General features: G+C 43.5%; 1 protein-coding gene across 1 annotated transcript; it reads left to right on the forward strand.

The window, feature by feature from the left end:
- Positions 1-6,624: 6,624 nt before the first annotated feature.
- LOC115641893 (putative olfactory receptor 52P1) lies at positions 6,625-7,953 on the forward strand. Its single transcript, XM_030545251.1, has 2 exons — positions 6,625-6,676; positions 6,911-7,953. The coding sequence occupies exons 1-2, from the start codon at positions 6,625-6,627 to the stop codon at positions 7,951-7,953; spliced, it is 1,095 nt and encodes a 364-aa protein (XP_030401111.1).
- The last annotated feature ends 6,619 nt before the right edge of the window (positions 7,954-14,572 follow it).

Consider the following 14,572-nt stretch of genomic DNA (forward strand, 5'->3'; position numbering starts at 1 on the left):
TGACAATGGGCAGCAACACAGAAATGCTGATAGATAAATCAGTACGTCTAACCCTTTGCTCTTCCTTTTCTCTCCGGGTTTTCAGTAGTGACTGATCACTTTATTGGGTCTGCAAGTCTCAGTTTTCCCTAATGATCTGAGCCTCAGGTATTAGAGAATAATTGCTTCACTCCCAGGGAAGGCTCTCAGGCTGAAGTTCTGAAGGGTCTATTTTCTGCTCTTCCCATTGCTCAAGGAGCCGAGTAATTGTCTGGGAGTCCAGGCCAATCTGAGAGTCTGCAGGGACTGTAGAGGGGAATCATAAAGGTTGCTGCCCAGCATCCTGAAGGTCAGACTCATAAGCTGATTCTCAGGGCTCTGCCATCTTGTCCCTGTAATGCGATTTCCTCTCTCTGCTGAACAGGATTATGGTGAGTCGTCTGTTTCTGCTTTAAGTTAGTGCTAAGGGACTCAGGAAAGGTCTCAGGGTTAAAGTCAAGAACCATCTAGGCAGGAATTCAGCAGTACAGTGACTTGAACTGTTTAGTATTGTGGGGGAAAAACCAAGAATTTACCTGGTACATTTGGATTTACAAAATTGTAACTTTTAGGCAAATACTAGAGTGACCTAGAGAAATTTGAGGATTGGGCCAAAATAAATCTGATGAGGTTCAACAAGAAGAATCTCATGTACCGCTACAGTCTGGGGACCAACTGGCTAAGCAGCAGTTCTGCAGAAAAGGACCAGGGGATCACAGTGGACGAGAAGCTGAGTATGAGTCAGCATTGTGCCCTTGTTGCCAAAAAGGCTCACAGCATATTAAGCTGCATAAGTAGGAACATTGCCAGCAGATCGAGGGAAGTGATTATTCCCCTCTATTCACTATTGGTGAGGAGTGTTGTGTCCAGTTTTGGTCCCCCACTGCAGAAAGGATGTGGACAAACTGGAAGGCAACAACTATGATTAGGGGACTGGGGATTGCAAAGAGGATGGAGCTTGGCTGTTCTCAGAGTTAACAGATGACAGAACAAGAGGTGGGCTGCAATACATTAAAGCTTTGTGTCATTTTGGGGAAGAGTTTCTCATGCTGGCTCCATTTAGTCTCCATGTCCTCTCTCCCTCCCTTCCTCCGAGTCAGTCCCTTTCTCCTTCCCTGCACAGGCAGAGCAGCTCCTGGGGTTCCCTTCACCCCCACAAAGACAGTTCAGGCTGATCTCCCATTTTCCCTGGTGCAGTCAGACTCTGAGTCTATGGATATAGTTCTGTGAGTTCTCGCCACGAGATCTTGCACCTGGTTTTGGTCCAAGGTGGGGCATCACCATGTGGCAGGGTGGAAATTGTGGGGGTGGTGGAACCACATGGGCAGGCAGGCACTGATGGGGGTTATGGGAGTGAGGTGTACTGAGATAAGTGGGTTTGAGGGGCAGAAGGATAGGTGTACACAGAGAAGCAGTCAGCTGTGGGGTATTGGGCCTTGGCAGCTGAATGTACATGGACAGGCAGGCAGTGCTGCTGAAATATTTTTTTTCTTTGTGATTGTTAATCCAAGGACAGTGCTGGGAACTTTCTTGGCTCTAGATACACAGCAGGGGTGGAGGGGTGTCTCGGGGTCTGTTTGCCCTGGCAAGGCACAGAACTTTAGCCTGGGTGTCACAACCTTTATTCAGTTTTTTTTCCAACTATTGTTGTTGTTATGTAACTTCAGGCATTTTCCCGGTGGAAAGAAGCACTGATTTTTATGTGACATTGAACCCCATATTCTTCATAGTGATATTATTTTGATATGGTCATAGAATAAATATGATATATTTTATGTAAGTTGACTCATGTAAGATGTAATTGGAAAAATTATGATTTTCTGAATATGATCCTATTTGTAGGCATGAACCATTTTTTAAATCTGAAATTATGAATATTGTCTTCATATCAGTATTTGCAATGTAGTTACATCTGGTGATGCCCAATAGGGAAGATGCTGTCAGCTGAGTGGGAAGGGCCTATTCAGGCATTGAGCCAATAGGGGAAATGGTAGACCTTCGGAGAAACATATCTCCCATCTGGTGAGCCTTCCTGTACAGCTCTGGGGTCCTAGGCTAGGGAGCTAATGGTTATTGTGGTTATAATCTCACTATCGTTGCTTTAGGCAGTGGCTGGTCAGAGAGCCTGTGAGTATCTGCAGCTGGCTGTGTCCCTGCCTGCGTGAATGCTGGCGAAGGTGAAGTACCAGGAGCTGGTCTGAATCTTGTCCCAGAAGCACGTTGACAGAGAGAGCCCAGGCTGGTGAGTCAGAGGGCTCAGTGGTACCCCAGTTCCAGGTGGCATGTTGGGAGCAACCTGTCACACTTTCCTTCTCAGCTGCTTAAATCTCCCATCTTAGACGAATTATAGAATATCAGGGTTGGAAGGGACCTCACGAGGTTATCTAGTCCAACCCCCTGCTCAAAGCTAAACCAACACCAACTAAATTATCCCAGTCAGGGGTTTGTCAAGCCAGGACTTAAAAACCTCTAATAACGGAGATTCCACCACCTCCCTAGGTAACACATTCCAGTGCTTCACCACCCTCCTAGTGAAATAGTGTTTCCTAATATCCAACCTACACGCCCCCCCTCACTGCAACTTGAGACCATTGCTTGTTATGTCATCTGCCACCACTGAGAACAGCCGAGCTCCGTCCTCTTTGGAACCCCCCTTCAGGTAGTTGAAGGCTGCTATCAAATCCCCCCTCACTCTTCTCTTCTGCAGAATAAATAAGCCCAGTTCCTTCAGCCTCTGCTTGTAAGTCATGTGCCTCAGCCTGCTAATCATTTTCATTGTTCTTCACTGGACTCTCTCCAAGTTGTCATTATCCTTTCTGTAGTGGGGGGGCGCAAACTGAACACAATACTCCATATGTGGCTTCACCTGTGCCAAATAGAGGGGAATAATCACTTCTCTTGATCTGCTGGCAATGATCCTACTAAAACAGCCCAATATGCCGTTGGCCTTCTTGGCAACAAGGGCACACTGCCAACTCATATCCATCTTTCTGTCCACTGTAACCCCTAGGTCCTTTTCTGCAGAACTGCTGTTTAGCCAGTTGGTCCCCAGCTGCCTACCCTCCAGCATATCTACCTCTCCCCCCAGGTTAGTGTCATCTGTAAACTTGCTGAGGGTGCAATCCATCCCCTCATCTTGATCATTAATAAAGATGTTGAAAAAACCAGCCCCCGGACCAAAACCTGGAGCACTCCGCTTGATACCTGCTTCCCACTAGACATTGAGGCTTTGATCATACTCTGACCCGCTGTCCGTACTCTCCTCCCCCATCCCAAGCTGCCACAATTCCAACTGCACACTGGTCGCAGTGTCTTCTCCATACTCCCCACTCATTCCTGGCTCCTACACCCAAGCTGCCCCATATTCCCCACAACTCTTCCTCTGCAAGAGGTGAGATGCCTCCCATCACGTCTGCTCCTTTGGGGCAATCAGTGACTGTGTCTCCATGGTTAGATATATCAGACACTGCTGGCAAACGCAAAGGCAGGCATCTGCATGGCTTCTCTTGTTACACCAGTACACAGTGTATGGTGCTTCAAGGACTGCTACACAGGAACAACTCACAAGCTGAGAAGCTTGCACATTATATAATGAGAGCAGGCAATTCTGGGACACGTGAGGGCTGAGATAAATACAGCTGCCACCAACAGGAGCCGCTGGCAGCTGTCTAAAACAGGGGGCCACTGGGAGAGTGATGGTTAATCCAGGATGCTCTGGGAAGGGCTAGCTCCAGCTTTTTTGCTGCCCCAAGTGGGGAAAAAAAAAGCTGACTGGAGGAACTTGGGCAGCGGCAGCTCAGTCGTGCCTCTTCATTCTTCGTCAGCAATTCGGCGATGAGTCTTTCAATCTCTCTCTTCCTCTTCAGCGGCACTTCAGCAGCAGCTCAAAGAGGAAGAGAGTGACTGAGGGACCTGCCACCGAATTGCCGCCGAAGAGGGAACCAGAGGAGCTGCCACTGTAGTGCCGCCAAAAGCTGCTGCAGTGCTGTCCTAAGACCACCCGGGAAGCTGTTCTTTCCCGTTTGCCATCTCAGACACCTGCTTGCTAGGCTGGTGCCTAGAGCCGGCCCTGGCTCTGGGGCCATTTACTAGTCAGCTCTGTTAGTCTTTCATGGTGAGGGCTGTCAATTTATTCCTCAAAGTTGAGATTTTATGGGCTCAAGTCATTATTTTTCTCAGCTATAGTGTTCATCCATGCAGTATTTCATGGGATCCCTCAGCCCTGCGAAATATACATTTCCAAGGCAGCGCAGTCTCATAAGATTTTCTCCCGGAGAGTTAAATGCAACATGGTCACAAATAGAAAAAATGCCTTCAGTAAGCTCAGGCATGAGCTTTATTCAGGGGTAATGCCTCCAGCTGACTCCTGGAGACAAGTTCGGAGATTCTGAGGCCAGAAGGGACCATTGTGATCATCTAGCCTGTATAACAGTGGCCTGTATAACATAACCCCAAAACTATTCCTAGAGCAGATCTTTTAGAGAAACATCCAACCCTGAGTTAAAAATTCTCAGTGATGAAGGATCCACCCAGAGCCTTGGTAAATTTTTCCAGTGGTTAAATTCTCTTACCATTGAAAAATGTATACCTTATTTCCAGTCAGAATTTCTTCACCTTCAGCATCCAGCCATTGTATTTTCTTACACCTGCATATGTTAGGCTGAAAAGCATATTATTTTATATTGGTTCCCTGTGTAGGTACATATAGACTGTTAGCAAGTCATCACTCAACCATCTTTATTAAAAAAATTAGATTAAAATCTTTCAGTTCATCACTATAATCAGGTATTATAATCATTTACTAATTTTTGTGATTCTTTTCTGAACATAGCCCCAGACCTAGCTGGGTGCCTGCAAGAAAGTGTCTCACCAAAGGACACAAGGGAAGTAACTGGGTGCCGTCCTGTAGCCCTAAATACCAAGACCCTTGTGTCTGTTTCCATAAGGGAATCTTGGCTCCTTTCCAACCTAGGAATTGCCTTGTGGATCCGACCTATGGTCCATCTAGTTCGGTGTCCTCTCTCTGACAGTGACAACCGGCTTGAGGATGTCACCATAATGCAGTATAAGGCAGGTTTTCCAATTATTTAATAATTAATTGTTCTGACTCTTCTCTGAACCCTCTTCAGAGCATCAACATCCATCTTCAATCCTGGACACCAAAACTAGACAGAGGATTCCAGCAGCAGTCGCACGAGTGCCAAATATAGAGCTAAAATAAATTATCTACCTCTCCTTAAGATTCCCCTGGTTATCATCCAAGGATCATATGGATTACTTGGTCACATGGTCACACTGGGAGCTCATGTTTAACTAATTATGCCTTCATACCCCAAATATTCTACAGATTCATGGTGCTTCCCATGTGTGTCCCTCATCATGTAAGCATCACTTACATTTGTTTTTCCTATATGTAGATATCTACGTAGCTATCTTTGAACACATATTGTCTGCTTCAAACTAGTTTACCATCCAGTCCATATTGCTCTGAATTAGTGACCTGTCCTCTTTATTTTTTGCGATCTTTCAATGTTTTTGTAATCTGCAAATTTCATTAATATTCAGGACTGGGAAGGGTTAGCAATTGAGTTGCTGACACGTCTCTGCTTACACTTGTCAATTAACAACCGTATCTTCTGTCTCAGACAAAGCTGGCTGCCTGCATGAAAGTGTTTCACCAAAAAAAAAAAAAGAAAGAAAAACCACACCAAGGAAAGTAACAGAGGTGCACTCCTGTAGTCCTAAATACCAAGACCCTTCCTCCCTTCCATAGCCCAGCATGATAATATCTGTTTCCATGGGGGAAACGTGGCTCCTTTGCAATATAGAAATTGCATCATGAATCTGACCTGTGGTCCTTCTGGTCCAGTGTTCTTCTCTGATAGTGACAGCCCCGGGTGCTGCAGAAAAGCTAGAGATTGGCTTTTACCCTGAAACATATGAGTGTATAGGCTTTCTAAAATATTTATTTAGTTGTAACTATTGAAGCTGGATAGTTTTACTATTCATACAAATGTCCCTCCTCTTCCTGATTCTTACATAGTTCACAGCTTCAGCTACCTCTTGTGGCAATGAGTTCCTCAGTCTAGTTAGGCACTGAGTGAAGAAAATTCTTTTTTTTGTCTGTTTTGAATTTGCTACTTTTCCGTTTAATTGAATGTTGACTTGATCTTGTGTTATCAGACAGGGAGAACACATTCTTGATTTACTCTATACCAGAAAGTATTTTATAAACTTTTCTCATATCCCCTCTAATTCATCTCAGTTGTAAGGTAACAATCCCAGTCTTTTCAACCTCTCTTATTATGAGAGTTTACTTGGGACTTTGAATCTTCTGATTGACTCTGCCTGAACCCCTCTGGTTCTGCAATATCATGTCACAGGAGTGCCCAGTACTACACAGAGGAGTCTAGAGGAGGTGAAACATTGATTTAGTGACCACATGGCATTGTAATTTCTATATAATTCTTCATTGCACTCCTCCTGGATCCCAATATTTTGTTCAATTTCTGTCTGTGCTTGCACTGTGAGCAAGGTTTCACGGAGCTGTGTACAATGACACCCAGGTCCCTTTCCTGAATTCATATAGTTAAATTATTACCTTGAATGGTGTTTGAGAAGTTCAAGCTTTCCCCTCCAATGAGCATACACTCTGCAGGTATGTACAAAGAAGTTCATTTGTCGTCATGCTGCCCATTCACCTGGCTTGGTGATCTCCCTCTGAGGACATCTCTGGACTTGACTCTGACTTAAATAATTTGGTGCCATCTGTAAATCTTTGCAACTCACTGCTCACCTCCATTTCTAGATTGGTTAATAACTACAAAATATTTAATGTACACTTTATAATAAAGTATGCAACCCACCTCACCGTGTTTCCCTATCATTACAGGCAACTTGAGCATTTCTGAGCCCTATCGATGCATCAACCATCTCATGGCTGGAATCAACCTCACAAACTCTGTCCCTTCAACATTCATTCTAACAGGCATCCCTGGCCTGGAAGCTGAGCATCTCTGGATTTCCATCCCTTTCGCTATCTTCTACATTATTGGAATGTTGGGAAATTTCACACTTCTGTTTGTTGTAGGCAAAGAGGAGACCCTGCACAAGCCGATGTACTTGCTGCTCTGCATGCTGGCACTCACAGACATTGGCACGACTACCTCCATCATGCCAAAGGCACTGTTTATATTTTGGTTCAATCTGAATATTATTACGGTGGGTGGCTGCCTCACCCAGATGTTCTTCCTTCATTCAGTTTCCATTATGCACTCAGCCGTCCTCATGGCAATGGCCTTCGATCGCTATGTTGCCATATGTAGGCCTCTGAGATACACCACCATCCTCACTAACACACGAATAGCTATATTAGGGCTAGTGGGTTTGATAAGATCGGTTCTCTTAGCTCTTCCCTTGCCCTTGTTCCTGAGCCGGCAGCCATTCTGTCCTAACATCATTATCTCCCACACACACTGTGAGCATATAGCCGTGGTGAAGCTGTCATGTGCAGATACCACTGTCAACAGGACATATGGCTTGATGATGGCCTTTGTAGTCATGGGATCAGACCTGATGCTCATTACCCTGTCCTACAGCCTGATCACCAGGGCCATCCTCAGAATCTCCTCCAGGAAAGCTCATCAGAAAGCCCTTAACACCTGTACAGCCCACATCTGTGTGATGCTGATATCTTATTCGTCTGTCCTCTTCACCACTCTGACACACCGGTTTGGTCAGGGCATTGCTCCCTATGTACACATCATCTTGGCTGACCTCTTCTTCCTTGTCCCCCCCATGCTCAACCCTATCATTTATGGGGTCAAAACCAAAGAGCTTCGGGACAAAGTGGGGAAATACACCTGCAGGGTGATCAGCTGGGCCACTGAATTTAAGTCTGCCAGACAAGTGGGGGAAAGGAGATCTCCCTGTTAATCAAGAATGCTCTTTCCTACTTTTGCTGTTCTCAGAAATGTGGAAGTTCACAGTCTGAGAAGTTCCTCACACCTAACATTTTATCACTCCATCACCAAGCTCTGCTCTCTCTGTTGCTAAGTTCACTGTCTCTGACCATCACCTGATCTCTTTCTGCATCACCTGCCAGCCCCCAACCCCAATGACCCTGTCACTTGGCCTTTCCATGACTTCCAGACCACCAGAGGATACTGCAGCTTTCTGATACAAGGTGGCTTTGCATTAGACCCTATGTAACAGGGTTCTTCATCAGTTTGATGAACTGAAGCTTTACTTTCTGATAGCCGAAGAAAAAGAAAACAAGTACAATGCTTAACTTATGACATGTATCATATGTGATCTGGTGAACAAAATATGCCTGATTTTCCTGCATGCAATCCTTCCGAAAGCCTGGATGATAAACTAAATGTTTCAGTTGGAAATGCAAGTACAGGAAAGTTAATGCAGGAATTGAGGACATTCTACTAGAGCTTGTTGGTGAGAGTTATGAAACTGTGTGTTTTTGAGAACTGCACTGCTGTGACATCAGCTTTGAGCCAAATAACTTACTGCCATGTGCAGTCTGTTTTGGAGTCAGTTTCAGCGGCAACTTTCAAAATACACTCTAACTGTTCCTGTTGTCGAAGATGTCAAAAGTAGGTATTGAGATTTCATCTTGGAGTTTGTGAAAGATTCCACCAAACGTCCAGGTGATTGAATTGCTTGCAGTGCTAAGTCCTGCTGTGATCAGCCCTTCATTACCTAGATTGTCTGATGTGTCATTTTTGTGATTGTTTTGTGGAGACCTTGAACTGTTGGAGCAGCAGGGGAGAGTTTTGCATGTAGTTCACTGGTCTTATACTCAGAAAATCAAATAGAGTAGTTTTGGGTTGGAAGTCTCAAACACACAGATACTGCTGGGGACAAACAGTTTAGTCAACCTGTCTTGCTTGCTTTGTCATTGCTGTTGCTACACTTTAGCAATGCCATAGCTGAAAGACTATTTTCTCAAATAAACTTGATAAAAACTATACTGTGCAACAAGATGTGAGAGGAACTTTTAGAAAACATTTTTAACGTTAGGGCGTACAGGCAAGAACACAAAATGTGTTGTGAACATTTTCCACCAACGAAAGAAAAGATTGCCCTAGTAACTGCTGATATATGACCAGCAGCAGAAGCATTTTACTTCCAACAATGGCAGCCAGGGTGAAATAATTAAATGCCATTGCAGAATGCTATAAGAAATAAACTTAGTAATGTTGTTGTTATTGAACTGCATAAGTTTTGGGCTATTTTGAGGTCTATTTTTAACACCAACATTTTCAGAGTTCTGTTTGAAACCTTTGCTAATCCTCAGTCAGGATACAAATATCAATACTGGAGGTTTGTTTTTTAATTTGATTTTCATCCTACAGCTTTTATGCTAATTTGGACAAACTCTTGGTGTGACAAACAGAGGCTAGGGACACCATTCCTGCCCATCCTGGTGAATAGCCATTGATGGACCTATCCTCCATGAATTTATCTAGTTTTTTCAACCCTGTTGTTGTCTTGGCCTTCACAACATCCTCAGGCAAGGAGTTCCACAGGTTGACTGTGCATTGTGTGAAGTGTTAGGGGGCTTATTCCTTCACCCTCCCACTTCTCTGGTCCTTCTCGCATGAACAAAGAGCAACAATACCTGAAGTCCAAAGGCACAAACAATTCGAAGTTTATTGGGGTGAACTTCCAGCAAGCATGATTCCAGTTTCCTTCCTCAGTGTCCCTCTTCCCAGCTCTGACACCACAGAGCCTTGTCTGTGTCCCTGTTTCTGTTCCCATCCCCTGTCCCCATTTCCCCCTTTAGTAAAACATGATCCCAATTCCCCCGTCCCCAGTCCCTGTTCCCATTCCCCCTCCTTACTTCCTTTGCTTAACTATTCCTTAAACAATCATTTTACTGAAATTTAACTAACCAATCCTAACATATTGTAACATGGTTATTTAACCAATTATACCCCACCACCTTCACTGGTTTACACTCAACAAAATTAATCATACAGCAGACAGAAACAATCACAGAACCATACAGAGACCATGCAAATAAACATACAAAACAATACAGAAGTGAGGATTTCACAACTACATCTATACAGACATAAGAGTTCTCCAGCTGTGTCTATTGATAAGAGAGTTCTTGCCAGACAGGATGCTATCAAACTAGGTTTCCTTTTACATCTTCTAGGCTCTTCCCTTTCTCTGGAGGTGATGGAATATCAGGACAGGATTGTATTCCTAACAGCCCAATAGCACCTTATTTCAATGTGACTAGTTTGGAATGTGAGGATGTGACCATACACTTCCCAGCTTGTGGCTGCCTAACTACATCTTAGCTGAAGGCCTTAGCCTGTCACAGTAAGAGAAGGCCCTTACACAGACAGTGATCTTTGATTCTTTCTTTTATACCTCTATAACTAGCTAAGTGATAAGAATACACCTACATCTTAAAGCATAGGCCTTTGCAGACAGGCCTGAATATCTATATCCTAACATGAAGAAACACTTCCTTTTATTTCTTTTAAACTTTCTGCCTATTAATTTCATTTGGTGATCCCTAGTCCTTGTGTTATGAGAGGTAGTAAACAATACTTCCTTATCTACTTTCTCTACATCAATCATGATTTTATAGACCTCAATCATATCTCCCCTTAGCCATCTCTTTTCCAAACTGAAAAATCCCAGTCTTATTAATCTCTCCTCATACAGAAGCCGTTCTATACCCCTAATAATTTTTGTTGCCCTTTTACTGAACCTTTTCCAGTTCCAATATATATATTTTGAAATGGGGCGACCACACCTGCACACAGTATTCAAGATGTGGGTGTTCCATAGATTTATGTAGAGGCAATATATTTTCTGTCCTGTTATCTATCCCTTTCTTAATTATTCCCAACATTCTATTTGCTTTTCTTTGTCTGTGCCTGGACTTTGAGTGGATGTTTTCAGAGAACTATGCACAATGACTCCAAGATCTCTTTCTTGAGTGGTAACAGCTAATTTAGACCCCATCATTTTTTAGGTATAGTTGGGATTATGCTTTCCAATGTGTATTACTTTGCATTGATCAATATTAATTTTTATCTTTCATTTTGTTGCCCAATCACTCAGTTTTGAGACATTGTTTTGTATCTCTTCACAGTCTGCCTGGGTCTTAACTATCTTTATTAATTTTGTATCTGCAAATTTTTCCACCTCACGGTCCAGCCCTTTTTACAGATTATTTATGAATATTTTGAATAGGACTGGTCCCAGTACAGACCCGTGGGGGACACCACTATTTACCTCTCTCCGTTCTGAAAACTGATTATTTATACCTATCCTTTGTTTCTTATCTTTTAACCAGTTACCAATCCATGAGAGCACCTTCCCTCTTATCCCAGAGCCCTTGGTGAAGGACCTTGTCAAAGGCTTTCTGAAAATCTAAGTACACTCTGTCCATTGGATCCTCTTTGTCCACATGCTTGTTGATCCCCCTCAATGAATTCATGTAGATTGTTGAGGTGTGATTTCCCTTTACTAAAACCATTTTGACTCTTCCCCAACAAATTATGTTCATCTATATGTCTGATAGTATTGTTCTTTATTATAGTTTCAACCAGTTTGCCTGGTACTGAAGTCAGGCTTACAGGCCTGTAATCGTCGGGATCACCTTTGGATCCCTTTTTAAAAATTGGTGTCATATTAGCTATCCTTCCATCATCTGGTACAGAAGCTGATTTAAATGACAGGTTACAGAGTACAATTAGTAGTTCTGAAATTTCACATTTGAGTTCTTTCAGAACTCTTGGGTGAAACCATCTGGTTCTGGTGACTTATTGCTGTTTAATTTATCAATTTGTTCCAAAACCTCCTCTAGTGATCATAGAATCATAGAATATCAGGATTGGAAAGGACCTCTGGAGGTCATCTAATCCAACACCCTGATGAAAGCAGGACCAATTCCCAACTAAATCATCCCAGCTAGGGCTTTGTCAAGCCTGACCTTAAAAATCTCTAAGGAAGGAGATTCCAGTGCTTCACCACCTCCTAGTGAAAAAGTTTTTCCTAATATCCAACCTAAACCTCCCCCACTGCAACTTGAGACCATTACTCAATAACTCAATCTGGGACAGTTCGTCAGATCTGTCACGTAAAAAGAGTGGCTCAGGTTTGGGAATCTCCCTTAAATCCTCAGCCATGAAGACCAATGCAAAAAATTCATTTAGTTTTTCCACAATGGCCTTATCATCCATGAGTGCTCCTTTAGCACCTCTATTGTCTAGTGTCCCCACTGGTTGTTTATTCGGCTTCCTAGCAGAAAGGTAATGAGAATAGGGCATGAACTATAGGGAATAGAAAGAGGATAGACTTATCTGTGTCAGTCAGAAGTTATGCCACAAAAAAGCCAGACATATTTTTTTCAGAGGCTATTTGACAAAGATGAGAAAAGATTAGAGTGCATCATTTCCAAGATCTAGGCTCTCTAGCACCTTCCCATTAGGACTCTGCTTTAAACTGGCAGAAACCCCTCATCCAGCCATCCAGCACTGGAACATTAAGTGTGGGCACAATTCCTGGCTCACTCTGTACTGCCAATGGCACCAGGTCAAGAGAACTCGGGGTATCTGATATACCAGAGTCTCTTCCTCTCAGCACCAGAACTGTAGGAGTCTTCTCCAGTACTCTGTTGTGCACTACCACTTTCTAGTAGCGAATCAGACAATGAGCCCTAGGAGGTCGTCTCTCATTACTCTTCCCATGCTCTCTACAATGCCTATTGTCAAGGACCTCCTCGGGTATACCCTCAACTGACTTCTCCATCAAGATGGTAGGGCGGCCATGAACATCCCACTTCCCTAGAAGCCCTACTGGGGTCTCTGGATGGCATATTGCCCCCACGCTTCTTGGGCTTACCCACACCCATGAGCCCCTAAGACATTCTTCCTTTGCTACAGCATCCAGAATGCTGGAACCTCCAGAGAATATGGAGGAACAGGACAGCAGATTTGAGGAAAAGGCAACAGCGAGAACCAACATATCTTCCTTCTCTACAGATTAAAGGACAGTAATACCCCATCACAATCCTTAACTGATGATTTTTAACTCCTCCAGGACTTGGTGAAAACAGGCTTACACATCCTGTCATTGGTGCCCTATTATGAGTAAAAGGAATGGGAAACTGCAACATCAAATCCCTACCGTGCAGAGGAGCCAGCCCCTCTGGCTCCGGTTATCTCTACAATGGTGACTCGGGGTGGAGAAACAAGACATAAGAGCAAGATGTTCTCCTCCAAGAAAGTATAATACCTAAGTAAATGCATGGGCCCCTTGACTTGTGAGACTGTGCTGGACTGGATGGTCAGGTTCTCAGCCATACCAGATCTGGTGGTGGGAAAAATTGCAGCTCTCATCCAGGAGTGTATAAATCCTGAAGATTATTTTAGCCTCCCAGTAGAGCTGCAAGCATCCAGTATCTTGACCCCCCTACTTATGTATGAAGGAGTTCATCAATTTTTCTTCCCACATAGCAGCCTAATAGGTGGCTTTTATTCTGAACAGCAATCGGTAGAGGTGTACCCGGAGCACTACTTGGGAAGGAAAAAAATCCTTTATTTACTGTCAGGAGGGACCAGGTTAGAGATTGATGAATTTAAGAACTCAGTAGTCCAGGGGTAACATCCTGTCCTTCAGATTGCTGTGGGATCTCTTGGTTCTCTTGGTCCTTTCTCTTCGGGAAATGGACACTAATTCTGGGAGGGGTATGAACTTCAAAGAGGGGCCTTCTTTGTTAATACCAAAGGAAAAAGGGTAGCGGCCATCACCAGTAGCAAGGAAGGAAATCACAGTTGTGTTGCCGGCCATCAAAGGAGTAGCCCACGAACCCAAATAAAGGAATACTCCATACCCAAAAGCTCGCAGGCTGGACAACGTCGGCAGTTTCCTCAGAAAGCAGACAATGATCATAGGGCTTTCCGCAGATTGGTATGGAACCAGCTTTTAGCCTATGAGAAAAAGCGAGATATCAATAAAAAACAGGAGTCCTAGTGGCACCTTAGAGACTAACAAATTTATCTGAGCATAAATTTTTGTGGGCTACAGCCCACTTCATTGGATGCATAGAATGGAACATATAGTAAGGAGATGTATATATATCTATGTACATGAAAAGGTGGGAGTTGCCCTACCAACTCTAAGAGGCTAATTAATTAAGACAAAAACTTTTGTAGTGATAATCAAGTAACTCATTACAGACAGTTTGGCAAGAAGGTGTGAGGATACTTAATATGGGGAAATAGATTCAATGTGTGTGATGGCTCAACCATTCCCAGTCTCTGTTCAAACCTAAACTGATTATATTTAGCTCTCCTACTAGTTTTTGAATGTTATGATTCCTAAACATTTCAGCCTCTCTGGTCACTCAGTAACCGACTCAAAGGTGGCAATTTTGCAACAGAAAAGTTTCAAAAACAGACTTCAATGAGAAACTACTGAACTTGAATTAATATCCAGATTAGACGCCGTCAACCATTCTCTGCAACTTTTTGATTTCTAACATAACTTTTTTGAGACTAGAACTGCA

This window comes from Gopherus evgoodei, unplaced genomic scaffold (genome assembly GCF_007399415.2).
Source record: "Gopherus evgoodei ecotype Sinaloan lineage unplaced genomic scaffold, rGopEvg1_v1.p scaffold_36_arrow_ctg1, whole genome shotgun sequence".
In the NCBI taxonomy this organism is placed as follows: domain Eukaryota; kingdom Metazoa; phylum Chordata; order Testudines; family Testudinidae; genus Gopherus; species Gopherus evgoodei.